Source organism: Vulpes lagopus, chromosome 24 (assembly GCF_018345385.1).
Source record: "Vulpes lagopus strain Blue_001 chromosome 24, ASM1834538v1, whole genome shotgun sequence".
Classification (NCBI taxonomy): Eukaryota; Metazoa; Chordata; class Mammalia; order Carnivora; family Canidae; genus Vulpes; species Vulpes lagopus.
Genome location: NC_054847.1, coordinates 33,731,048 through 33,758,885, shown reverse-complemented (window position 1 = coordinate 33,758,885; position 27,838 = coordinate 33,731,048). Strand labels below are relative to the sequence as shown.

Genomic DNA, 27,838 nt, shown 5'->3' with positions numbered 1-27,838 from the left:
ATTCTTCAATTAATATTCCTGAAAATGTGTATAGATAGGATTTGATCTATGCAGCGTCCAAGAATTTTTGTTACTGTTTCCTGACAATAGAAGAACCCTTATGGTGAGATACGTAAATATCCCTTCTCTTATTTTTATTTCTAAGGCAATACTTAACATGTCCCAGAGATTCTCACATCTAGTATGTTACTTAATCCTCACAAAAATTATACATAGCTAAATACTATTCTTATTTTTAAATTTTTTGTTTTAAATTATGAAACAGCATATATTTGCTGAAAATTTACACAATGTAGAAATCCATAAAGAAAATGAACACCACCTATAACTTAACTGTTCAGAGAAAACCTGACCGTATTTCAATGAATGTCCTTCACATCTTTCTGTACAGTTATTTTATAGTTGAAACTCAGCTTTATGCACCTGTGTCCTGCTTTTTAAAATTATAGGAACATTTCCTATTACTCTTGATAGCCATCTCATTTCAATGCTGCGCAATATTCCATTGTGTTTCTGTGCCATATGTTACTGATCTTTCAGTTGGCTTCCATTATTTCCTACTACAACTTATTTGCTGTGAAGGATATTTTTAGGGTATAGAGATTTTTCTGTGTTTTATATTACTTACTTAGGGAAAAGCCCTAGAAGTGAAACTGGGAGATCAAAGCTCTTGATATATTGCCAAACTGAAGGTTTCATTAGTCGCTCATTGAATTGTTCCTACCAAGCCTTCAGATGGCCAACCGGGAAGGAGTAAGTTTTATTTATTTATTTATTTATTTATTTATTTATTTATTTATTTATTTATTTATGATAGTCACACACACAGAGAGAGAGAGAGGCAGAGACATAGGCAGAGGGAGAAGCAGGCTCCATGCACTGGGAGCCCGACGTGGGATTCGATCCCGGGCCTCCAGGATCGCGCCCTGGGCCAAAGGCAGGCGCCAAACCGCTGCGCCACCCAGGGATCCCAGAGTAGGTCTTCAACTATGGTTTTAGCACTCCTATATCCTTCTAGATTCATGACGTCAACATCAGTCATTTGGAATATACTTTTTCTGGGACGCCTGAGTGGCTCAGCGGTTGAGTGCCTGCCTTTTTCAAGGCCTGATCCTGGGGTCCCGGGATCCAGTACCACATCGGGCTCCCTGCAGGGAGCCTGCTTCTCCCTCTGCCTGTGTCTCTGCCTTTCTTTCTGTGTCTCTCATAAATAAATACAATCTTTTTAAAAAGAAAAGAATATATTTTTCTTCTTGTATCATTGGAAAAATATTCCTGAATATAGGAATACATGAATAAATAGAACATATTATAATAAGAGCTTTGCTATAATATACTTTAAAAACTTGTCCCTCAGTTTCACTATTCACTTCACATTCCATGGTGGGGGGAGCCATATTCTTTGTATTACCTATATCCTTAATTAGGATTGATGTCCTGTGTTGTACACAACTTCTTCAGATAAGTAAAACATATTACCATTCTAACCATTGATGATTGACAAACCATCTTGTATTGCTGGTGACTTCTCTACTCAGAGCAATGACCTGTAGTTTTGAAGAATTTAGGTCTTTAGCTCAGTGACTTAATATTTAAGACTTTACTATGGAGGCTGGTTCTGGTTCTGATATTTTATGAAAATCTAAATAAATTACATTTTGATCCTTTAATTATACCACTTGTCTGCTAAATCCAATGGCAATGTAAATGGTCAGATCTCAAAAAAAATCCAAGAATATATTTTAAAAATCACACTTATTATACATTCCTTTTATCCTTTATATATCTTAAAAAATTTCAGTATTACAAAGATATTTGTACCAGTGTAGGAAATACGTTTTGTAATAAGTTTTCTTAGTGTCTATTTATATAAGAGACACAAGATCTGAGGTCAAATCTTCAAAATTGTTTTCCATTTTTCCTTACACATTGTAATTCTATGCAGATTAAATGTTCAATAAATGTCATAAACAATTACTAAACACCTGCTGTGTGCAAGCTTCAGCCTAAGTATTGTGTCCATTAAAAAGAGACTAAAAGACTCTTTAGGAAGATGAGTCATTACAAAATAATAAGGCTGTAAAGTATATGATAGTTTTTAAAATTAATAGTAAAAGCAATGAATCCACGTGGCAGAAATTACCATAAACAAGTTTTTTAAAGAAGTTTTGTGGACAGGTAGTGGTGAAAAGTTGATATATGATGAATTCTTAGTTCTTGATCCTAAACATCACAATCTAATTTTAGCTAGGTAAGAAGAAAGTGATTTTAAGAATCGGCTGTAGCTCACGGAATTGAGGGAAAGGCGAAAAACCAAGATCAAAGAATGACGGAAACCAAGGAAAGCTTGGTAGCAGAGATTATAGCTAAAATAAGCTTCAAAACAGCCTGGTTTAGAGTTCTGTTACTTGGCCCAACCATTGCTGAACACCGCTAGAAACCACTGCCACGGGGAGGGCACCTGCGTGGCTCAGTGGCTGTGCATCTGCCCTAGGTTCAGGTTGTGATCCCGGGGTCCTAGGATCAAGTCCTACATCGGGCTCCCTACAGGGAGCCTGCTTCTCCCTCTGCCTATGTCTCTGTCTCGATGTGTCTCTCATGAATAAATAAAATCTTAAAAAAAAAAAAAATTCTCTTTTCCTTAAGTTAGCCAGATGGTTTCTGTTGCTTGCAATATAGGACCCTGATTCAATTAAAAAAAAAAAAAAAAAGCAGGAATGGAAAAACAAATATAGATCTCTTTTAAAATGTTTTACTAGAAATCTATCTTTTCAAAGAACCTACTTTTGATTTTGGATATTTTTATGGACTGCAGATTTATCCCCTTCCTAAATTCATTTGTTGAAACTCTAACTCCCAATAAGATAGTATTAAGGGTTGGGCCTGGGCCTTTGGGAGGCAGTTAGGTCATGAGGGTGGAGACCTCATGATGAGATTAGTATCACTGAAGGAGGAAGATAGCCAGCCCCTCTCTCTTCACTAAGTGAGAATACAATGAGAAGACATTTCTCTGTAAACCAGTAAGGGGTCTTCACTGAAATCCAACCTTTCTGGCACCCCCCACTGCAATCACTGTGGCCAAGAAAGATAAGAAGCTAGGATTGACCCAGCTTTGGTTACATACCCTATCCTTACTCAATCACTCTGCTATGGAGGTAGGATGGTTTATATTTGGACCCTATGATGTACTAGAGAGGAACTTCCCACGAAAGAGGAGTGTTAGACCGGAAGAAATGGGGTTTCAGAAGAAATATTTTGCAGATATATATGTATTTATATTATACATAGATATACATATCTTACAGATACCTATATACCGAAGGTGTACTGTAATCTTTTTCTTAGTCGTAGGACACAAAAAATCTGGAAGGAGCTATCCAAATTGGGTTGGGGAGGGGAGTTTGGAAGGGTGGAAAGAAGAAAAACTAATTTTGTTACCTGTACATTCCATGGCAATGGAAGAGCTGGGAGGGTGAGGAGAAAAGCAGGGAGTGAAAATAAATTCACTCTGACCACTTTGGAAGGGATATTTTAAGCCACAGGATTTGTATATGTATATAAGTGTATATAAATACACGTACACATACCTCCCACCCATATTAATCTAACCACTTCAGATAATTTAAATTGGAGCCGCATTTGTCATTTCCAATGGGAAGTTTTAGAGGGGAAAAAAAAAAAGTGTTAAGACTTTTAGGAATATCATTAAATCATTTACTCAGTAACAACACTTAGTAGATAACAGGAACACACTGCACATACTCCTTTCCCATTTGGCCTGAATAAGTAGTTTTGCTACACAATGCCTTCCTAATATAAGTTTTTCTATGGCCAGGGAAAACAGTATTTTAAATAGTTCATCTTTTTAAAATTGTATTTTCCAAACAGGTATTAGGAAAGAAGTGGGAACAATTAAGCTTTATTACTATAAAACAAAAACAAACAATTGTAGAAGAACATTTAAATATAAATATTATGAAACTATATGTAAAAAGACTATACATATATACATTATCAAAATACCTTTTCTATTTTGGTAACTAAATTTCTGAGATTAAAAACAAAGTAGTTCAAGCATTTCTAAATATAAAACTTTCAGATTTATATTTATTAAAAACAAAATAATACCATTTCTATTGGAGTAATCATGTATACACCAAGACAAATATTTCCAACTGTGGAAACAAATAGTGAACAACTTCAAATTTCTCAATATTTTAATGCCTTAAGTATTTTTTTTTTTTTGCGAAAATAGGTTTACTTAATTTTAAAATCAGATTGTTTGTCTTTTGTGTTTTTTTGCTTTTTAAAAGAAAACACAATATTTATTTTAAATGGTAGGTATTAGGCTTTCACCAGCTAAAAAATAACATTTATCTAGATGTAGGAATTTTAAAAACATACAAAATCAATATGTAGTAGGAAAATATATTAAAAAAAACCACATATGCAATTATACCTCCTTAAAAAATATAAATGCACCTTCCACTGATTATGACTATTGAAAACTAAATATTCTGATTTCAAAGTAGCTTCTACAAAATGTTGAAATAGTTGGCATTGTTTGCTTTTCTAGTATCATGAATAAATAAGAAGTATTTCTATCTCATTTAAACAGTACTACTAGTATTTCTTAGCAAAAATGTAGTATTATACATAGCATTATCCTATATTCAAGTTTTCATGTTTGAATTCAATTAAAATGTTTTCTATAATTTATAAGGACAACGCACACAAAAGTAAAAAGATGAGGTAAACATCTTACATTTTTAAGAAATTACTTGAAACTTAACACTCAGATATTCTTAATGCCTAAATTCTAGAATGGTGCTTACGAAGGTCCTCCATTAAAAAAAAAAAAAAAAAAAAGGAAGGTCCTCCATAATGATGATGATATGACATGTATCTGAACCACGTAACAGCAGGTTTCTTGGTCTTCTCAGTAGACAAATGATGTTCTTCCCTGTTATTACAAAGCGATCATGACTAAGTTTTGCCAGAAATAGTGCTTCGGTGTGGGTTTACATGAGGCACCATGCTACAGTAAGAGCAGCAACAATGCCATTCAAAATTGCCATGCTATAGCCCATGTGGAAAGAATGTCCAGTCAGTTTCCTGTGTGGGGGGAGGGGGGAACAAAAAAGGAAATGTAATTTGGTATAACAGAAACACCATCAGTTTTTATTGAAAATGCTTACAACCTAAAAATGTTTCCCTAATATTTTATACTTTAGTACATGTTAAAAAAAAGAGTATTGGCTGGGATCCCTGGGTGGTGCAGAGGTTTGGCGCCTGCCTTTGGCCCGGGGCACGATCCTGGAGACCCGGGATCGAATCCCACATCGGGCTCCCTGCATGGAGCCTGCTTCTCCCTCTGCCTGTGTCTCTGCCTCTCTATCTCTCTCTGTGTGACTATCATGAATAAATAAATAAAATCTTTAAAAAAAAAAAAGAGTATTGGATATTTGCAGGATTAGTAAATAGAGTGACCTCAAGTTCTCCATCAAAAACTGTCCTTGTAGTCAAATATAATTTTTCAGTTTCATTTCAGCAAAATGTTCAATTTAATCCCTTGTATTTCTTTACTGCGATTCAGTCACTGAGTGTATCATAACCTAATTCTACAGTATAAATCTTGTTAGAAGCATGTTCTTTCATTAATGAACACGGTTTTCCTTGTTCTCACTCAGAACTAAATATATGAATTATTTCAGGTACAACCTGAAATAATATATCCTGTTTGTACCATTTTTAGATTACATGAAGAAACTACTCTTTCTGTAAGCACTAAAAATAGCACTTGTCCATTTGTGTGTCATAAACCAGATTATGTCTTTTATAGACATTTGTTTTCTTTTTCTTTTTTTTTTTAAAGATTTTATTTATTTATTCATAGAGATGCAGAGAGAGAGAGAGGCAGAGACACAGGCAGAGGGAGAAGCAGGCTCCATGCAGAGAGTCCAACGTGGGACTCGATCCAGGGTCTCCAGGATCACGCCCTGGGCTGCAGGCGGCGCTAAACCGCTGCGTCACCGGGGCTGCCTGACATTTCAGTTTTCAACTTAACAGGTTACTTAATTGAACTGGCTTTCAATGAGTTCCTAGGTATCAGCAAAGACACATTTCTTATTTTATGATTACTATGCGCATGCCTACTAGCTTATGTGCACAGATTTCCCCTGACATTTGATTCCTCTATCTTACAGCAATTTTACTACATTTTCTTTAACATTCTTTCCACTAACTAATGCAACAATACTCTTTGCTCATCTTTAGGAACTTCCAGTGTTCGTAGATCATTACATTACTTAATATCACACAGGCAATACGTAGGATTGTACGTAGGACTCAAAATTTAAGTTCATAAAATTCTAGGTCAAAGACTTTAGTTTGTATAGTTTATATAGGACAGCATAATTATTGTAGAATTGGGATACAAAAGAGATTAAAGACCTCATGCAGACTATCCTTATGCTGCAGAAGAGACTTGTATTTAATAGTAATTTATTAGAGGGCAGCTCGGGTGGCTCAGCGGTTTAGCGCCGCCTTCAGCACAGAGCGTGATCCTGGAGACCCGGGATCGAGTCCCACGTCTGGCTCCCTGCATGGAGCCTGCTGCTCCTTTTGCCTGTGTCTCTGCCTCTCTCTCTCTGTCTCTCATGAATAAATAAATAATCTTTAAAAAAAATAAAAATAATAGTAACTTAGATAATGAGTAAGTTATAAGATATCTATATTTTAATTATTTACATTTTATAGGAATGGAATACATATAAAACTTAAAACTCAAATGACTTCAACAATTCTGGCAATTAAAGGGAACCAAAAATTAAAGTATTGAATAAGTTATTGCCAAAAGTTTACAAATTGCCTTTTTTACTTGAAAGAAACCAGCAGATTCAAGCAGCAAGCAGATGTCCTTTCTTGTTTCATGTTGTTTACGGTTTTTATTCTACTCGGTGGACTCTGAACTGAATTTCTGTGTTACCTGCCAGACTACACCCTACTGAAGCCTTCATTCCTAGATCGCAGTAACTCCAGGACCTCCTCCTCCTAGTATATATTCTCTCATCTACGACAGAACTCTGAAACAGTCTTCTGAAAACAGTCACCTCTGAAACAAACAGGCTTCTGAAACAGTCACCTCATTGCGGACTCATTCTGCTCTGAGCAGAACACTCCCCGTGCTTGTCAGGGTGAGGGGCTGAGCCAGACCCTACGTTAAGAACCAACTGGCTACTTGCTTCTGTGTCTGGCGGGCTCAGGGGAGACAGGACGAGCCAGCCGGGTACTCACGCGTCCCCCGTCACACTCCTGAGCCGCCTTTTATTTTTCATTCTATGCCTAGCCAAGAAATCCCTAATTCATAGAGAATTTTAAGCTGTGTGAGCTTTGGTAGGAATAGCTCTCAGTTCTTTATCTGGAATCAAAAGTTCTTAACCAAACCCAAAATCTGAAAGAAAATACTAAACACCACCGCATTTCAATTACTTGCAAAGCATTTCCTCTTAGGTTTCTCTCAAAAACACAAAATGATACAACTTCTTTTGTATTCTTTTTATTGAAGATTACTTAGTAGAAATTGCTGGAGAGGATAAAGTTGTGTGTATTCCAACTAACTTTATGAGTGCTATTTAGGACAGAAGAGTTAGGATTGCAAGCTTCCCTCCCTTAGGAAATACTGTCTCTCATTAAGGGAAAGGTCACCCCTTACTTTATACTTGGAAGTCCTTTATAATCTCAATTCCCTACTCTTTCATGAGCCACTGAGCCACCTGGGTTGCCCCGAAAGTACACAGAGTACATTTTTGAGATAGAAAAATGCCCCAAAATTTCTCTCTCTGCTGAGTACTATCTTGATTAAGCAAAGTCTTCATTCCATAGGAAGTCAGGGCAAATAATACACAAGATACAAGAATAATAAGATCCCCAAGTCTTTGGATTTTATGAGTCAGTTAAAAAAAAATTATTTTGAAAAAAGGAAATAAATGAAACTGTGTTTTGTTGCCAAACTTTTACTTTGCCAAAAACAATGTTTGAAAATTGAATTAATATCCACATTATTTCATTAAAAAAAGAATGTCGGGGATCCCTGGGTGGCGCAGCGGTTTGGCGCCTGCCTTTGGCTCAGGGCGCGATCCTGGAGACCTGGGATCGAATCCCACATCGGGCTCCCGGTGCATGGAGCCTGCTTCTCCCTCTGCCTGTGTCTCTGCCTCTCTCTCTCTGTGACTCTCGTAAATAAATAATAATAATAAAGAATTTAAAAAAAAATAAAAAATAAAAAATAAAAAAAGAATGTCTACATCAAAAGAATAGAAAGGGAGAAAAAGAAAACAGAAAGGATAAAATTGCAAAATAACTAACAATTAAGAAAAGATAACTGACAGCTGGTAGTAGGCCACAGTCAGATGTCTAGCTTAAAAAATCTCAATTAAGGGCAGCCTGGGTGGCTCAGCAGTTTAGCACCACCTTCGACCCAGGGCCTGATCCTGGAGACCCGGGATCGAGTCCTGAGTCGGGCTCCCTGCATGGAGCCTGCTTCTCCCTCTGCCTGTGTCTCTGCCTCTGTGTGTGTGTGTGTCTCATGAATAAATAAATAAAATCTTTAAAAAAAAAAAAATCTCAAGAAAATACTGAAGGCAGATGCTTAACCAACTGAGCCACGCACCCAGGTGCCCTGGAAGCCACCTCCTCTGTTTATAAGACTTTTTTTTTTCTTTTTAAAATTTTATTTATTTATTCATGAGAGACACAGAGAGAGGCAGAGACATAGGAAGAGAGAGGAGAATAAGGCACCATGCAGAGAGCCCGATGCGGGACTCGATCCCGGAACTCTGGGATCACACCCTGAGCTGAAGGCAGGCTGTCACAACCACTGAGCAACCCAAGCATCCCTATAAGACCTTTCATATACCAGGCTGCCTTTTATGACTTACAAAGATTGTTGACACATAAAAAGTTCCAAGAACAAAACTGGCAAGTACTATCTCTCAAGTATTTCTTATCATTGTTGTTCTATGCATATGGACCTGTGCCTTTTCAGTAGCCCATATATAAAACATTATAAATTTATAAATTAACATAAGCAAAAGCCATAGCAAACAAGTACAAAGCAAATAGTCACTTGCTACCTTACTTTATGAAAACAAGGAAACCAAATTGGTTAATTTGATTTCTTACAGGATTTTGTTACATATACTTAAATCTCCATTTAGAACAGTAATGGAATATACAACATGCATATATTTTAACCCTTCACTTCAAGAAGCCATATATTAATGCAGCACCATTAATATAGTCATTCACCACACTGCCACTGATGGCTCCAAACAGTACCCAGATAATCAAACTTCATGATGCTCAAATATCAAGGCCAAGTTTTTGATCTATCTCTTGTCAGTAGCTTTTCTTTCCTACTGCAATTAGCCATCTGACATCTGTTTCATTAGTCCAAGGCAACAAAGAATCTGACTGAACAAAGAGGCAGCTTGTCAAAATCTATATAAAAAAGTTGTAGAGTCAACTTATTGTGCTCAATGTTCAGTCTAGTGTGCTTGGAAAAGGACTTCTAATTTAAATACTAAGTCACCCACTTACCTATACCTCTAAGACTCATGATACTACCCAAGAATCCAGAACTCCATTTCTATTATGATTTTACTATTGTGTTTGTCCATATCTTCTCAACCCCCAAGAATTAAAGCCCCCAAAGTCAAGAACAAAAAGTTAGAGAAAACTCTTTAATAACAGAAAAACAAGCCTCATGTTGAATAGAGAAAAAATATAATACATCAATGCCAATCCTAAAACTGGAATTCTCTAGGATTAAATATTTAACTCATTGTATGCTTCCCTTCTACAATGACACATAATCATATACAAATGTTATGAAAATTTAAATATTTCAACATCTGATTATACTCCAGACACTATACATAGAAAATAATACAAGTGTGCCTGGGCGGCTCAGTCTGTTAAGCAACTCCTGATCTCAGGGTTGTGAGTTCAAGCTCTGCAATGGGCTCCAGCCTGGGCATGGAGCCTACTAAAAAAAACAAACACATGCAAGAGTATCAGATCACGTGTTAATCTTTAGTCTGTAAAATGGTTACCAAAAACAGTTTACCAAAAGCAATTCACATAAAAACCAACTGTTCCCTTTTCTTTCTCACTTCTACTTTACTTTTCATATTCCAAATAGCATTGTAAGGCAATACACTTCTATTAAAAAAAAAACAAAATCCAAAGCTTTGTAGAAATAAATTAAATTTAAAATTAAAAGCATGTGTTTTTTGAAACTGAGTATCTTCATATTTACCAAATATCATTTGTGATTGGAAGAAGATATAGAAAGGTAGATAACTCAGAGTGATCCTAACAAAAAAGACCAACAGTTTCAGGAAGGCAGCAGATAGCAGCTCCTGGTCTGTGTATTAACTATGAAACACTGTAGACTGCCAAATTCTATAGATGATATTTAAAGCAGGTTTAGTGAAAAGACAGTACTCTTCATTAGCACATTCGTAGAAATCATGGCATAGTACCAATAACTGTAAAGTTTCCTTACTTTTTGACCATGAACCCTGCATCTAAAAAGTCATAATTATAATCATTCATTCATTCTACCCTCAAAAGGACTCTTCACTTGTAAGATTGATGATGACAAATTTCTTAAAACAGAAGTCAACAGAGGATTTATGAAAAACTGAGACATTCTCTAAAATCTACAACACTGTGAATGCATGACATGCTATCTGTAAAATATTTCTCAAAATAAAGGGAGAAATATCATTTAAAATCAATTTCTCAGCAAGAGATGCAGTGATCTAGACTTTGGATTCAGATAGGCATATAACCAGAGATTTTATTTTTATATTACCTTTGACCAGGATTAGGCTAAAATTTGAAATTTTCATACTACTCAATTTCTGTAACACAGCTCATCTTTAGTAACTTTGGAAACAAGCATTGATTTCTTTTTTTCTTCTTGAAATAAGTCTCTGTGGGTATTTCTAGCACAAAATAATAACCTTATCCTTACAAAGTTAACTTCTTGGCTTGAAGGCTACAGTCATATGCTGTTAAATTTTAATTTTGATCTAAATGCGTATTTTTTCATTCCAACAATAAGACTTGTTAACTATTGACTGTAATGAAGGAACACCCTTAATTCAATAATGTTGACCCTTGACCCCTGACTCCAAGTAAAATTACAAGATAGACAAATTTAATGACTTCTTTCACTATTTTTCATTTCACTATTACTAAATATTTTGATTCTTAATTACAAACCAAAGAAGCTTTCTACATTGTGTGGTTTGCCAAACCCATCACTTACATTATCATTTTTCCACTAAATTTATTTCTAAACTATAAGGTAACATTTCTACTGTAGGTGGGACCTATAATAATAACTGAATGGTTTTTATTTTTAGCGTGCTGGATAACTGTAAACCTGCAGCTACATCACTGCTCCACTAGATGGGGCACAGGTAATGTGAAATTCATTGTCAGGAAAAATGCAGCTTCATACCTTACTACCTCCCCAGTCAGGAGGACTTAATTAAATAGTGTAGTATCTTTGCTTGGGTAGGTCACATACCTAGATGTATTAACTGCTGGAAACTATAATTAAAGCAGATCATCACAATGTGAAATACTGATCACATATATTGTTATATTTGCCTGCTTGGAAATCACTGAGAAAACTGAATGAATGAATAGGGAAAACTAATGTGAAGGGAACTGGAGATGTTCATTAAGTAGTCTCAAAGAGCAGTAATGTTATAAAGTAGTGAGAAGTGGGAAAGCCTATAAAGATACTTCAAATAATCAAAAGTTACTGCCTTGTCTCATTATTTAGGAGGTTACCATTAAATGGTTACCTACTTTCAGAAGCAACTAAGAAAATAATTTATAAGTATAATGGATCCAAAAACACAAAGACAATGCTTCCTAATAGAGAAGTCTGTGTGTATCACATTACAATATACTTTCAGATCAGCAAAGTTTGCTGTCAGGATAACAATTTTTCTTAATATGCCTTTTGAAGTCCATTAAATATCTGTCTGAAAACATACCTTGCTAAGTTCTTTATCTTGTTACTTCCTAAAGGTCCTGTGCTTATCTATAAGTGAAAACTTCTAAATTTTATTATGGACTATGTTGTACCCCTCTCCACACTGCCATTCCTATGTTGAAACCTTATCTCCCAATGTGATAGCATTAGCAGGTGGGGCCTTTGGGGGTAATCAGGATTAGATGAGATCATGAGAGTGAAACCTGTTCTCAGCCTTGTGAGGATACAATGAGGAGGCAATTTGCAAACCCAGAAGATAGTTCTCATTAGAACCTGACCAAGCTGCCACCCTGATACAGGTCTTCCAGTCTCCACAACTGTGAGAGTAACAAATTTCTGTTGTTTATAAGCCACCCTGTGTATGGTACTTTGTTACAGTAGCCTCAATCAAGAAAATATCCAACAAATATAATAGAGTTAAATATGAAAAATTATTTTAATACAAGGGTTGATTTCTAATCTCAACTCTCCCAATGAATTATTCGTTCAAACTGATTTATTTAGACCCTTCATATAATATTTACTATCAATAAATGTTTTCTTTTCTTTCCTTAAGGAGTTTATGTTTTTAGGGATAAACAACTGAGTGCCATAGTAAACATGGTCCTCTCAATTTTTTTCTCCAACTTCTACCAACTAGCTTGTTTGAGGGGTAAAAAAGGCCTAAATGTTTAAAATCTGCAAAGGAGAGCAAAATAATGATTTTTTAACAAACCAATTAGGCACGATTATTTTACTCTCTTCATGTTTGATATTCATGGAGCTAGAAAGTAAAAATATAAAGAAAAAAGTCCCTTCATTTTATGATTTTTAACTGACCTGCCTTTCTTTAGTTTCTACTTAATTTATTAAACAGGGATTTGCTTAACTTAGAATCTAGCTATCATTTATATTAGATTTAAAAAAATAAGCTGACATCTATCATGACCATTTAAAGTTATTTAAAACACTGAAAATTCAAAAGAAATACTGAGTGGAAAAATGTTCCAACATAATGTTAAATAAAAAATGGTTTATAAAACAGTATGTATACTATGATTTCAATTTTAATTTTTAAAATATGCAAAGAATGGAAAGGTATACATTAAAATGTTAGCAGTCACTTTCTGTTCATAAATTTTTTTTTTGTTTTTGAATTTTCAACAAAGAATTTGCATTTCTTTCATATGATAAAAATCTATATATTAACATCATTAAGTTATAAAAGAATACATAGCCTGTTACAAACATATTTTTATCAATGCATATTACATATTAATGAAATATATCAATCTGATTTCTAAGAAAATAAAGTTTGAAGATTTCAACTTTCACAAAAGGTAGAGAAGTTGTTTCCCTGTACAAGCTCTCGTTCTACTGGTGACATAGAGAATATACTTATTCTGCCATTTCTGAAGTAGTTACTGTATTATTTCCTACAAGCACTAGAAGGTAGAGTTTTTGCTATAAAACTTAGTTTTACCAATTATCACTATCTTATATGCCTTTTTTGTATGTAATTTCTGTTACTATGCCATCATCTATCACTATATTTATTGTGTGCCTTTTTTGGGCTGTGTCTATATCAACACAAGGATAATTTTAAATTATAGTTTCACTCACGGCCATGAATATTTAATAGTTGATTTATCACATATAAAATTAAGTTATCCAACTTACATACTGAAAGGAATCCAAATTTATATATATGAACATTTTTTCAAAACTGTGGCTTTAGGGCTGTATTAAAAAATATGCAGTCTAAGTCTCTAATCTGACACTATCTCATATTAAAATTAAATGAGTAAGGGGACCTGGCTAGCTCAGTCAGTGGAGCATGAGACTCTTGATCTTGGGTTGTGAATTTAAGCCCTACATAGGGTGTACAGATTACTTAAAAATAAAATCTTAAAAAAAAAACTGAATGACTAATAACACACTGAAAACAAGTCTATCACTATGGGTTCTAGTTAATGGAAAGATAACTTTTCTTAAATATTTATGTATTTATTTTTCAGGGGGGGGGGCACGTGCGTGCAAGCAGGAGGATGGGCAGAAGGAGAAAGAGAATCTCTAGCAGACTCCCCACTGAGTGCAGAACCCAATGTGGGGGCTTGATCCCATGACCCTGAGATCATGACCTGAGCTGAAACCAAGAGAGTCAGATGCTCAACTGAGTTACTCAGGCAACCTGAAATGCAGAGATAATTTTTTAAGAAATCAGTTAAATAACCACAGAGTTACAGTTATTTAAAACACCAAAATGCTTTTTCTCTAACTCCAAAAGCTTCTCACATCTATAAGATTTATGAATTCTGGTGAGGGTAGAAAAATATCTGCAAGGGAAAAACATATTCCAGGAACAGAAAACAGTAAGAGTAAAGTCAAGGCATCTCAAAAATCCAGAGTTTAGGGATCCCTGGGTGGCGCAGCGGTTTGGCGCCTGCCTTTGGCCCAGGGCGCGATCCTGGAGACCCGGGATCGAATCCCACGTCGGGCTCCCGGTGCATGGAGCCTGCTTCTCCCTCTGCCTGTGTCTCTGCCTCTCTCTCTCTCTCACTGTGTGCCTATCATAAATAAATACAAATTAAAAAAAAAAAATCCAGAGTTTATTCAAGGGATGTCAAGGTAATCTGGTATGTGGCTACAGAGTAGGATGCACTGGACAAACAGCTGAAGAAGCTGGAAAAGTGGGGTAGGATCACTTGGGGAAGGACTGTTCTGCTGTACTTGAGAGTCAGACATCATTTTGAAGGCAGTGGGAAAGTTGCTGAAGCTCTTCACAAGGAAGAGCTGTGACTAAGATCTGTTTTAACAGAGGTAACAAAATACGGGATGAATTCGAAGAGCGAAAGCTTGGACTAAGGGAGACCAAGGAGTGAAGTTCAGCGGCCAAGGCCTTAAAAAGGGCAAAAACGCTCAAGGTGCAAATATAAAGTATTCCAGTAACACTTCAAAAAGCAGGAATGAGTACATTTGGCAAAGGATAAATAAACTGAATAAGGGTTTCAAGCCTTGTTAAGTGGACGGAGACCGAGGTCTTTAAGACCAGCTAGAGTCTTAATAACTTTAAATGCAAGGTGCTTTCTGATATCTAGGCTGCAAGCTCTGCTAACCAGCTAAAATTGTAGGGCTGGAAATCAGGAGAGAAGTGACTTAAAAAGAAATAAAAGGAAAAAAAAAAAGGATTATGGTTTTTGGTGGCTTATGAAAGGAGTCTCATTATATTATCGACATTGGATACATACATCTTGTTATCAAATAATTAATGTCATCGGGTAGCAAGAATATAAATTTGAATTAAACACAATATACATAGCAAAATTAACTTTGCAACTGAATGGTCATACAAACTATGAAATTATTTCACTGTTAGGTATAACTTAGTCAATTTAGATTATTAATTACTCATTAACCACTTTGAACACACATATACAAAATTTATTGGTAAGTATATGATTTGTTTCATATACAGACAGGGATTTATTAAGCTGTTTAAAATACACGTCATCTAAAGTAAAGCTAGAAGTTTTATTTTATTTTATTTTTAAATTTGTTTTTTATTTATTTATGATAGTCACAGAGAGAGAGAGAGAGGCAGAGACACAGGCGGAAGGAGAAGCAGGCTCCATGCACCGGGAGCCTGATGTGGGATTCGATCCCAGGTCTCCAGGATTGCGCCCTGGGCCAAAGGCGGGCGCCAAACCGCTGCGCCACCCAGGGATCCCAAAGCTAGAAGTTTTAAAGACAGATTTATAAGGAAAAAAATATTAGTTCACTAATAATAAGAGCTGGTAATAACAATGATTATTAATAAATATAGTTAATATTAAACTTCCTATTTATAGAGTCCCTCAAATGGATTTTATTTGGTCTCTACAAGCTCTCCATGAAGTAAGTTGGAGCTGGTAGTAATAACAGCAACAATAACAACCGTAATACTCTGGTAACGTACACATCTTAAATCAGAATTTATTTTCTACTCTTCACCTTTTCCCCAACCCTTCAGTTTGTAGAATAAACTAAACGTCTTAGAAACTCTTATTTGGAAATTTGAAGTATTTAAAATTTGAGTTTTCCTGACATAAATAAACTAGCACAACCATCTACTGAATTTTTTGAGTCTTTTGAGATACAGAAAACACAGACCAAAAAAATATTGTTTCACAGTGAAACGCATCTAGACCTATAAACTGGGTGCCATAAATGCTTGCTAATTACATAAAACTGAAATCTAAGGAAAAGTCCAATTCAATTATTAAGTTGATATAAATCTGACCATTTATACATGCATTTAGTAAAACTTTCACATTGCCGATATAAATTTAGCCTTCATAAACTGTTTAAATGAGAGTCCATTCCAAAGGAACAAATACCAAAGTTTCTTATGTCTTAGATCATTTCTTCTTCTTTTTTTTTTTTTTTAATTTTTATTTATTTATGATAGTCACAGAGAGAGAGAGAGGCAGAGACATAGGCAGAGGGAGAAGCAGGCTCCATGCACCGGGAGCCCGATGTGGGATTCGATCCCGGGTCTCCAGGATCGCGCCCTGAGCCAAAGGCAGGTGCCAAACCACTGCGCCACCCAGGGATCCCAGATCATTTCTTGAATTTTTTAAAAAATCATTGCATTATCTAGGTAAGGAATTTAAAATATTCTCTATTTATCTAAAGGCTGAGTCAAATTGAATACCTGAAGTCATTTATATTTTATAGATGTTGGGACCTCAACATGTTATCTTATAAATTAGAAGCTTCTTGCTCCTTTCTGTATTAGCATTTCAACAGAGTTGGAATGGGTTAAAAAAATAAAAATAAACAGGAATACTTACTTGAACCTGGCAGGTGAAAGAGGAGTAGGAGGAAACATCCCTGGTTCAAAAGAGTCAAAATAAGTCACTGTCCAAGAAAAGCTACAGCAGGAGAATCCAGCAGATAGAGATATTATAAGTAGAGTCCAGAACCCTTAATGGGAAGAGAGAAGGAAAACTTTTATTAACACCAAAGTAACTTAAATTAAACCAGTATCTTCATGTTCAGAAGATTATGTATATTTCTAAACTTCTGATTTGCATGTAAGTGATACAAGAGATTTGGGCTTACTACAAGCAAACCCATGCAAAAATGTAAAATATTAAAGCACAATTAGAAGTCATATCATTTAATATCTTAACATTTCTTTTTTTTTTTAATTTTATTTATTTGTTCATGAGAGACAGAGAGAGAGAGAGGGGCAGAGACACAGGCAGAGGAGTGGGAGAAAACAGGCTCCATGCAGGGAGCCTGACCCAGGACTCAATCCTGGGTCTCTAGGGTTATGCCCTGGGCCGAAGGCAGGCACTAAACCGCTGAGCCACCCGGGCTGCCCATATCTTAACAATTCAATGATAAGCTAATAAAATGATTAAAAATAATTATAAATAATATTTTAATGATTTAACATGTAAAAAGTACAAATTCAACTTATGAATATAACTTATCGGCAGCTTTATAAAATTCAACTATGGGAAAGTGGTTAAAAAACTTCACCGTTGGGATCCCTGGGTGGCGCAGCGGTTTAGCGCCTGCCTTTGGCCCAGGGCGCGATCCTGGAAAACTGGGATCGAGTCCCACATCGGGCTCCTGGTGCATGGAGCCTGCTTCTCCCTCTGCCTATGTCTCTGCCTCTCTCTCTCTCTCTCTCTCTCTCTCTCTCTCTGTGACTATATAAATAAATAAAAATTAAAAAAAAAAAAAAGCTTCACTGTTAAAATGTCTTGACATTTTTTATTTCATTTTTGACATGACTTAATTTTACAGTGCCTACTTTTTAAACTTTCCTATAAACATTATAAACCAACCTAATCTGATTCTTCAATTTTCCTGAGTATATGAACAAAGGTTAACTCCCAATTTACAAATGGGTTGGGACCCTAGATTTCAGTGTCAGTCCGAGTAGAAGAATGGAAGATTTTCTCAAAGAAATCTTAATTCACAAGCATGAGGCAGCCCGGGTGGCGCAGTTTAGCACTGCCTGCAGCTCGGGGGTGTGATCCTGGAGACTCGGGATCGAGTCCCACGTCGGGGTCCTTGCATGGAGCGTGCTTCTCCCTCTGCCTGTGTCTCTGCCTCTCTCTCTCTGTGACGCTCATGATTAAAAAAAAAAAAAAAAAATATATATATATATATATATATATATATATCAAAAGCAATGTTATTATACTGGACTCAAGGAAGGGGGAAAAGGTTGAGAAATGGAAGAATGAGGGAAATCAACAAAGTGACAACAGAAGGAACAAATTAATTTGATGGTTTTCAGATACATATTCAAACTGTCCCTTAGAGAGTTTACTAAGCCACCACTACTTAGGAGTGTGTCACAGGCCTCCGTAGTACTGGGAGTGAGGAAAAGGTTGAGAAGACTACAGTTGAGAAAGACTAATGAATTGCCAAATTTCCTGGTTACACAAAATGCACAACCAAGATGTCTTTTAGCAAGAGGCATTAAGAAATATGTGCATCAAGCTGTTTGTAAACCATATGAAGCCCAGAAATAGACTGATAAAACAAGCTAAAAGACAAACTCAGAGCAACAAAGTATTAAGAAATACTATGGCAATGTATTTTTGAAAGACTAACCTTAATTTTTTCTCACTAGTTTCCCTTTTACCTCCTTTCAAAGAGATAATGGACTGTAGGTTCCCTGCCCCAGAAGGATGTGACAAAGAAATAACCAGTGTCTCTGTGGTTTTTATGCTGCAAAATGATTAAGGGAACTAGGACAGATATAAGTAAGAGGAAGGTAGACCAATACAAAATATCTTGGATAGAAAGCAGAGATAATGGGTTGTTTGGGGTACAGACAAAAATGTTTCTGTAGTACAGGGAGTAAGAAAGCAAGGGCTTTATGCGCAGGTGAGAAAGATTCTCTTTGTTTGAAGAAAGAGGTGTGTCTGCCCTTGTGTGTATAGGTGGAGAGGGGGCAGTACTGCTGGGGATTTCTGGCAGAGTCCTGGATTAAGGCCATACAACACTACAGAGGGATCATAGCTACATACAGTATCTTGGCAGACAGGCCCAGAGCCAAGACTACAGTTGTCTCTTCCCTAGGTGGGGCATAGAAACAGCAGATGGTGATGTGGTTGTAAAAGTGCTACATCTGAAAGGCCACCCTGACCAGAAAGCAAGATGTTTCAACAGTAACTCATTTGAACAAATGTTTTGAGGACTACATTGCATCCCACCCTAATGCCCTGGCACAGTGTCAGATTTTAGAACCCAGCTTGGAACTAGGTAGACAGAACCTCAGCAGAGACTGAGATATAGCTGTCCTGTCAACACAGTGAGACAGGGGGCCAAAATAAAAATTATCAGCATACTTAGTGTGCAGCTACAACTTAAAGACAGTTATTCTACCAAATATTATTATTTAGATGAGTACTGCTAAAGGAGAGAACAGAATTGACAAATTTACACTGTTTGATATCAGATAATACATAAGGTCTGCAGAACAAAAGATAGGAATTCTGAAAAATCAACTATGTTTGGAGTCTTGTGGAATAACGGAAACTTCTAAACATCTAAAAAATATGAGAAAGACACAAAATAATAGATTAAAAACGTAACAAAATGTGAGGCTCTCTAAAGCCCATCAAACTTTTTCACTCAGGTGCTTTTAACCTGTCAAAATTAATACAAGAATATTCTTGAGTTCTCAAAACTGACCGCTGTTCCACAATCTGTTTGCTTCACTTTGGGCTTTTTAATTTTATATTCATTTTGAACTGATCAACAATTACACCACTGGTAAAAGTCAATTCACAGTAATAGGGTAAAAAAAAATACACTGTAATATCATGGTCTAAAAGTGCTCATGCTTCAGAAAGTAATTCAATTTGTTTGTGAACAAGCAGAAAAGCCACATAAGTTGGCAGCTAGCAACAACTAAAACTGTAACAAGTCCCTTTCTCCAGAATCCAGAAGCTAAAAACTTGACATAACATAACCCCACTTTACCAAGAGCTAACATTTTATAATGTATAAAGGGATATAAAAGTTAAGTCTTCCTACCTCAATTCAACAATTCTACTCCTAAAAGCAATTAGCTAAGTTTGTTGTGCATCTTTTCTAAAAATTATAGTTCTCTAAGTAACATAGGCATATATACAGAGCTAGTTATGTACAACTAAATGTACAACACACATATATATATTTCACTTTCCACAAATTCTCACCAGAAAAACTGTCTCGCACTTCTCACATAACAAGCTAGCTAATTCTGATGCCAGCTAAAGTTTAACTTCATTAGCCTAAGAAACATCCCTTCAGATCACCAAATTCTTGCGATTTAGAGGTCCAAATGTGTGCTTCTCATCACTGCTTCTATGTAATAAGGAGACCTGTAATGATAAGAATTCTTGCTAATAACCCATGCTGTGCCTAAACTCTCTCATGACAAAAATTCTAATATACACTGCTGTGAACTTTGGTTCAAGAGATAATTTATATTGACAAATGCAAGACGGTTGGTAATACCAGGTGAAACAAAAAAACCAAAGTTTTGGCGTACTGTTAAGTTTCAATAGTATATTAATGGCTGAATGTATTATTTCTATTTTTCTAAACTTAAATTCAGAAATTTAAAGTTTTTCTTATTGAGAGTTACATTCTTTATAGAAAAGAGATTAAAATAGAATCTAAAACCCAGATAAATTATCTAAAATTTTAGTTTTATTCTTCCAGTCCTGTTGGGCTTTTATTTTTCTCTTTTTTTTACCTTAGTCATCATTCTTTAACTAATATGAATAAGCAATACACACAATTTACAAACACCACCACAGAATATAATAATGTATTTGTGAATTTTTCCATGAAATAATTGAGTTACCCCACCCAGCTGCAGATTGCACTGTATCATACCCTTAATACACAGTGGCCTGAAATTACAAGGTTCATACGTTCACTGGAAAAAGTTTAAGTTCACAGTCTCAGTCATTTTTCACTGTAAGGAAGAAACTGAGTGGACTGTTTTCAATTTTTACCTAAGAGAATGGGTCACTTCCCAACACACCCATTCTCTCAGAAATTTTTACCATGTTTCTAGTGTTCTGTATCATGAACTTATGATGGTAGAGTCTCACTTATCTTTCTGCAGAATAAATAACTGATAAACTCTTCAAATGATTGGCTTCATCTCTGATTGGACTCTGTATATGTCACTGATCTTTGTAAATATTTAGAAGCCTGAAAACATCTTAATCATAAAGCAGAACTAAATGGGCAGCTAAAAACAAGAATAGCCCTTGACACTGCAAAATGCTAGAAATCTGGTCTTAGCCACAAGAGGGACTTATAGTTACCTATTAACTAAGAAATATCAAAGAGTGACAAGTACCAAGAATCAAAAGCTTTCTAGACTGAAGGAACTCCACAAAGGCAATTACGATTCCTGTATGGCATACTTACAGCATGCATACTCAAAGCACTAGTCCCATGTTTACTTTGATGACAACAGTCTCAAAACATTTTCTGGTACAGGCAAACCTTTTATTTTTCTATACACTTACTTCAGATTTGGCTGAAATAAAAGGTCATTTTATCATACCCTGTAATAAGACTATGAAAAAAAATGCAAAAATTGGAAAATAGAACTAAGTGTGTGAAAAGTGATAAAACTTGGATAATGTGACAGATACAAAAGCCAATATACAAAAATGAAACAACTCGTTATGTTGTATATTGGTGCAATCAATTTGGCCTGAGAATAACCTTTAGGGAGAAGGAGTAAAATGTGATTTTTAACTAAGTATACTTAAGTTTTATTAACCTCCCTGAAAAAAAAAGGCTTACATTACGAGATGGTTTGTAGGACAATTATTAAAGGAAAGCCTTTCCAATGTCACCGAGGGAAGATTAGGGGAGATGAGTTCCAAAACTGGGTGACAGCATCTCTCATACCTCCTTGGCTGGTCTACCTCACCAATGAAGATGAACACTGATAGCCTAATCCTATTAGCCAGTAAGACCATATGTCTCCCCAAATGTACTGATACCATGTTCATCACGAACCTCTTTTTGTTTAAGGTATACACAGTTTCCCATAAAGACTTCTTTCAGGCAAAGATAACAAGAGAATGGCAGTGTCTCAGGTCCTTTCAAAGTTATGTTTCCTAAGGGGCATTTGTTTGCACTTATACATTGTATCTTATTAGCCTGTCACCAGTCAACTCCCAAGGACGTGAACTGCTCTTAAACACATTTTTTAGGGGCACCTCGCTGGTTCAGTCAGTAGAGCATGAGACTCTTAATCTTGTGGCAGCGTAACTATCAACTAGTAGATGTCAAAGAATGACAAGTACCAAAAATCAAAACCTCATGAGATTGAACCCCAGGTTGGGTATAAAGATTACCTAAAAATAAAATCTTCAAAAACAAAACAAAACAAAACAAACCACACCTGTAAAGAGATTCTTACCCTATAAAAGTATTTCTCAAACGGAGAGGCATCAACATTACCTATAAAAAATGAAGATATTTGGTTTCTTTTTTTTTTCTTTTTTATTTATTTATGATAGTCACAGAGAGAGAGAGGCAGAGACACAGGCGGAGGGAGAAGCAGGCTCCATGCACCGGGAGCCTGATGTGGGATTCGATCCTGGGTCTCCAGGATCGCGCCCTGGGCCAAAGGCAGGCGCCAAACCGCTGCGCCACCCAGGGATCCCAAGATATTTGGTTTCTACCCTGAGCTAAAACAAAAGCTAGAGGTACTTATTTTTCACCTATTTATTTTTTAAAGATTTTATTTATTTGAGAGAGAAAGAGAAAGAGAGAGAGAGAGAAAGAACTAGCAGGGGGAGTGGCAGAGGGAGAGAAAAAGAAGCAGGCTCCCACTGAGTGAGAAGCCCAACATGGGGCTCTATCCCAGGGTCCTGGGATCATGACCTGAGCCAAAGGCAGGTGCCTGACTGACTCAGCCACCCAGATGCCCCACAGAGGTACTGTTTTTTTTTTTTATTTATTTATTTATTTTTTTTTATTATTTTTTTTTTTTTATTTTTTTTTTAGAGGTACTGTTTTAAAGAAAGTACAGGTGATTCTTATGCATACTAAACTGAGAGCTGCCGCTAAAATCTGCTCTTACTGAACTATGCCAATCTTGGACTAGGCTTAAATTGCAATAAAAAAATCCGCAGGGATCCCTGGGTGGCGCAGCGGTTTGGCACCTGCCTTTGGCCCATGGCGTGATCCTGGAGACCCGGGATCGAATCCCACATCAGGCTCCCGGTGCATGGAGCCTGCTTCTCCCTCTGCCTGTGTCTCTGCCTCTCTCTCTCTCTCTATCATAAAAAAAAAAAAAAAAAAAAATTCCGCAGTGTGCAGAAGTTTTATTAACTTGTCTAGAAAGAGAGTTCTTTCATAGGAGAGCAGTTACTATACTTACATTATTTGATTCTAAAAACCAGTTCGTTTTCAAAGAATTAAGGCAATTTGCAATAAAATTTAAATAGGAATCATCAAAATAGGAAGGTAACAAGTATGAGCACTAATAATACAGCAAAAAAAGGGTAATACACAAAACAATCAAACATTACAACAAACATTACATTTACCTTTGAGGTACCTAGCAAACAAAGCAAAATAAATGCAATGAAATATAACAAAATAAGATTTAAAAAGGCTGCATTCCACTTTTCCTGTAAATAGTGGACAAATTAAACACTGTTTTTATTAAACATCGTTTCTTCATGTGAAAACTTTTATACCATTTGTAAACGGGTAAGAATATAATTCCACAGGCATTCCTTCACAGATACTCTGATGCAGCAATCCTTTATATTTGTTCACTCGAAGCTGATTTGAATCCATGTAAAATTTGAAAAAAAAAAACAAAAACAAAAACAAATGGCCTATTTTCAACTATGAGCTCTCAATTGGACTTTTAAGAGGCCAGTAGTCAACTCAAAACATTCTTCTGTAAAGAGGTTATATTGTTTTCTTCTCCCAACAGGAGAGAATTCCAGTTCAGAACAATGCAAGGGTAAGTGCTATCTTAGTAACCACAACTTTATAGAAGCTTAATCATATTGGCACTGTTTCTCTGAGGTAGGTTAAGAATTCTATTCTCTTGCTAGAAAAGAGCATTTTCTATTGCAGGTTATAATCAATATTTGTTTTAAAGATAATTACAGGCAGCCGGGTGGCTCAGCGGTTTAGCGCCACCTTCAGCCCAGGGCGTGATCCTGGAGACAGGGGAGGGAGTCCCACATCCAGCTCCCTGCAGGGAGCCTGCTTTTCCCTCTGCCTGTGTCTGTGTCTCTGTCTCTCTCTGTGTATCTCATTAATAAATAAATAAAATCTTAAAAAAAAAATAAAGATAATCATGCCTACTTTAAGGAAATTGACTGAATTAGTCTGCTAGATGTTGAGTATATTCTCCATCTGACCACTGTAGCATTGGTTCAACATATGGATTTTTGTTTTGGCACTACTATTGTTTAGTGTTTTTTTTTTTTTTTTTTTGGTTTTGTTTTTGGTGGTTTTGTTTTTTGTTTTTTGGGGTTTTTTTTTGCTGTAAAGATACAACAGTTTCTCTTCACTCCTGAGATTGTTCCTGAATCCTGAAAGTTAATTCATGCCACCAGCACAGACTTAATGATCTTCCTATTTCCTGTCACAGCATTAGATATCTATCAGGCACATCTAAAAGTATTACTAAACTAGAAGTGGGAAAAGAAGCAGGGCAATGACAAAGCCTTACTATATTCCTTTTGATACTAAACAAGCTGTTCCTTCAGATGAAAAGTGCCACCTATGCTTTTCATAAATGTGAATGAAATTTGCTAAGTTTTAAACAGCAACATGGAATTTTTCCCTAGTTCTTAAGATTGTTCTATTCTTGTAGCATCAAGTTGACAGTTTAATAACTGCTATGAAATGCTTCATCATCTTGGCTGTTTTTAGAGACAAAATATACAACATACATTGATAGAATGAGCAACTGTAAAGTACATTTTCTCATGCAAGAAGTCGAGACTATAGAAAGGTTTTCATGGGACATCTAACAAACCATAATTTGTTTCAATAATTTGAAGATAAAGGTTTTCCCCCTTCTGCAAAATCTGTCAGACTATACTTTGTATCATTGTAAGGCCAATAGCCTTGAAGAGATAAATAGTTTAGCTAAAATTGAGATGGGGGGGGTGACATGCAGGATAGGATCTCAAACTTTTTTTTTTCCCCCCCCCGATTCAGAGTGATCAACCAAATAAATTACAGCAAAAAGTAGTAAAATATCCCAAACAGGTCAGGTTCTGAACACTTTAAAGTTATTTTGGCAAAAAGTAATAAATACAAGATAAATAATCCTTCAATTTTTCACTAGTCGTCTGTACTCTACAGCATTCTACATTCTATAGAAACTTGAGGCTGACTTAATCATCATTAACTTAAGCAAGTATGTCTAATACTTTTTACATTAAAAAAAAAAAAAAAAGGAAGTTGCTTATATGGAGATAATGAACTTAAACTTCTCCTGAGGTCTGCTTAAGATGTCATCTTTGCTAAGTTTGTGAGGAGATTTTTTTGTTTTTAATTCCCGGGGAAAGGTATAGGAAAACTTTTTGAGGAACTAACTAGAAAATGTTAGTCTCTGGGTCTTTGTCACACACACAGCGGCGTTCAAATTGCATTCCTACTGTGTGTGGTGTATACACAAACATACCAAATATACAAATTCAAAAAATCCAATAAAATTTACCACACACAAATGCAATTAAAAAATTGAAGACTGCATGAATTGCACAAGGGAATATTAATTTTTTTATCCAAAATTTTGTATAGTTTAAATTTATGACTTGGAAAAATAAAAATGAACTCCAAAGCAAATCAAGTGAGAGTTAAGTTTATACCTAGTAGCCCAGTGTCTGTGTCGTCTTCAGTCTTTAAATTCTCAGCATGTAACTCTGTAAATACGAAAAAAAAGGGGCTTGAGTATAAACGATTTTACAATTTAAATAGAAGCTCAAAGCCTGGAAAAATATTGTGGAGCTGTGGAAAGTGCTGTGGAGTCGGAAACAAAAGGGTCCACCCGCGAATCCACTACTAGGTACGCGGCCTTCCGAGGGAAATCAAGTCCGTCGGGGCGCATCGCCTCAGTAACCAGGCTTCTTGGAGTCGCTGTGAAAATACTCGGAGTCTGTGTTGGTCTCTCTGCACCCGACGTGGGGCTCACGCCACCTCGAGACAGCGGCGCTCCTGCGCGGCCAGGTGCCCTGCGAGCGCCTTCCGCGATGCTGTCCCGCGGCCTACTAGGGCCCCTTCCTCCGTCCTCAAGCCCAGGTCGCAAGGGTCGTGACCTGAGGAAAAGGGGCCGCTCCGCGCTCAGGGAACCACCCGCCGCGGGGCTGCACAGGCAAGGAGCCCGGCGCCCACGTCTGCACCGCGGCTCGCGCCCCGCGTCCTCCCTCAGGGGTTCCCGGGAGCCGCCCGCCGGCCCGCGGGGGCCTGGGAGCGCGGGGCGGACGCTGCACGCGGGGCGGGCGGGTTACTTCCACGTAGAGAACGAAGACCGCCGCCGGGGCGCCGACCGCGCGGATCCCCGTCAGCCTCGGCTCGAGCCTTCCCGCCGGTCGCACCCCGCCGCACAGCTCGGAAACCGCGCGCGCATCCTCTGCTCCCACCTGGCGGCTGTCTAACCTCACACTCGGCGAGACAGAACTAAGGACCGGAGAAGCAAGAGGTGGTCTGACCCCGACACCACCGCACGTCGGCCGAGAGCCACGGACTCCATCCGTAAGAGCAGAGCCCGGGGCTGTGGGGCGGCGGCCCGGCCGTCCGAGCGCGCGCGGCACCAGCGCCGCCACCTCAGCGCCGCCGCCTCAGCGCCGCCGCCTCAGCGCCGCCGCCTCAGAGCCACCGCCTCAACGGCGCCGCCGGCCAGTCTGTCCCACCGCGGGTCCGCAGGCCGCCCAAGCACCCACCTGACGCGGCGCTTGCCCACCTCGGGCCTCCCACCTCGACGCGGCCCTGCCCGTTCGGGCAACACACCGCAAGGGACGGGTGGGCGAGGCCGGGCGGGGGGCGCGCGTCAGTACCTTTCACCACCAGGTAGGCGATGGCGAGGAGGAAGGCGACGAGGACGGCGAACAGCAGCGAGCACAGGATCGACAGCACCCGCACCGGCCGGCGCCGCGCCGCGCCCTGGCCGCCCGCCGCCAACACGCCGTTGCGCTTCTCCGGCAGGACCGGAGAGCCGTCCCCGCCCCCGCCCCCGCCCCCGCCCCCGCGGAGCAGAGGGCGCTCCGCGGGCTCCGAGGACGCCCCGGCCGAGAACTCCGCCCGCAGGTCGCGGGCCACCGGGTCGCACCCATCCTCCTCGTCCCCCTCCGCGTCCCCCCACCCGCCCCCCGCGGGGAAGGCGAAGGCTGGCCGGGCGGACGCGGCCGGGGTGCCAGGACGTCGGCGCAGCGCAGGCGGGCGCCTCCCGGTCTCCACGAACGACATGGCGGGAAAGGCCGCCGCGCCCGCGGAGGGCGAGACCCCCAGTCCCCCCCCGGCCCCGCCCCGCGCCCGCAGCAGCCAATCAGCGGCCGGGCCCCGCCCCCGCGCCCACCACCGGCAAGGCGGCGCGGGGGTGCGCGTCCGGGCGCGGAAGGCGCTGCGCCGCCGAAGGCGAGGCGGGGCGCCCGCGGGCCCGGGCGCGACCCCACCTCGGGGGGCAGGACGGCAAGCGGACGAGCGCCCGGAGAGCGCCGAGCCGGGCCCGAAGGGAGCCAGGTCCCCGCCCCCGCGGGGCGTCGT

The 27,838-nt window shown here is 38.3% G+C and overlaps 1 protein-coding gene across 4 annotated transcripts; it reads right to left on the bottom strand.

The window, feature by feature from the left end:
• Nucleotides 1–3,688: 3,688 nt before the first annotated feature.
• Nucleotides 3,689–27,679, bottom strand: ARL6IP6 (ADP ribosylation factor like GTPase 6 interacting protein 6). Of its 4 annotated transcripts, none has more exons than XR_005985438.1 (5): nt 27,019–27,679; nt 25,948–26,001; nt 22,515–22,555; nt 16,894–17,026; nt 3,689–5,115 (listed from the first exon to the last, which is right to left on the bottom strand). XR_005985438.1 is itself a non-coding variant. In XM_041739399.1 (4 exons), the coding sequence occupies exons 1-4, from the start codon at nt 27,539–27,541 to the stop codon at nt 5,022–5,024; spliced, it is 804 nt and encodes a 267-aa protein (XP_041595333.1). In that variant the 5' UTR covers nt 27,542–27,669; the 3' UTR covers nt 3,689–5,021. The 4 variants fall into 4 exon arrangements, 2 of the variants coding, with proteins under 2 accessions (XP_041595333.1, XP_041595334.1); XR_005985439.1 differs by lacking the exon at nt 3,689–5,115 and adding an exon at nt 15,734–15,793; XM_041739399.1 differs by lacking the exon at nt 22,515–22,555 and having other exon boundaries at nt 27,019–27,669.
• Between the last annotated feature and the right edge of the window lie 159 nt (nt 27,680–27,838).

What these genes read in the sequence shown, in the direction of transcription:
- ARL6IP6 (XM_041739399.1), bottom strand. Translation starts at nt 27,541, where the DNA reads ATGTCGTTCGTGGAGACCGGGAGGCGCCCGCCTGCGCTGCGCCGACGT. An exon ending in GTGGGCAAGCGCCGCGTCAG is followed by an intron (nt 26,002 to 27,018) that starts GTGGGTGCTTGG and finishes TCGTATTTACAG; the next exon opens with AGTTACATGCTGAGAATTTA. An exon ending in CACAGACACTGGGCTACTAG is followed by an intron (nt 17,027 to 25,947) that starts GTATAAACTTAA and finishes CTTCCCATTAAG; the next exon opens with GGTTCTGGACTCTACTTATA.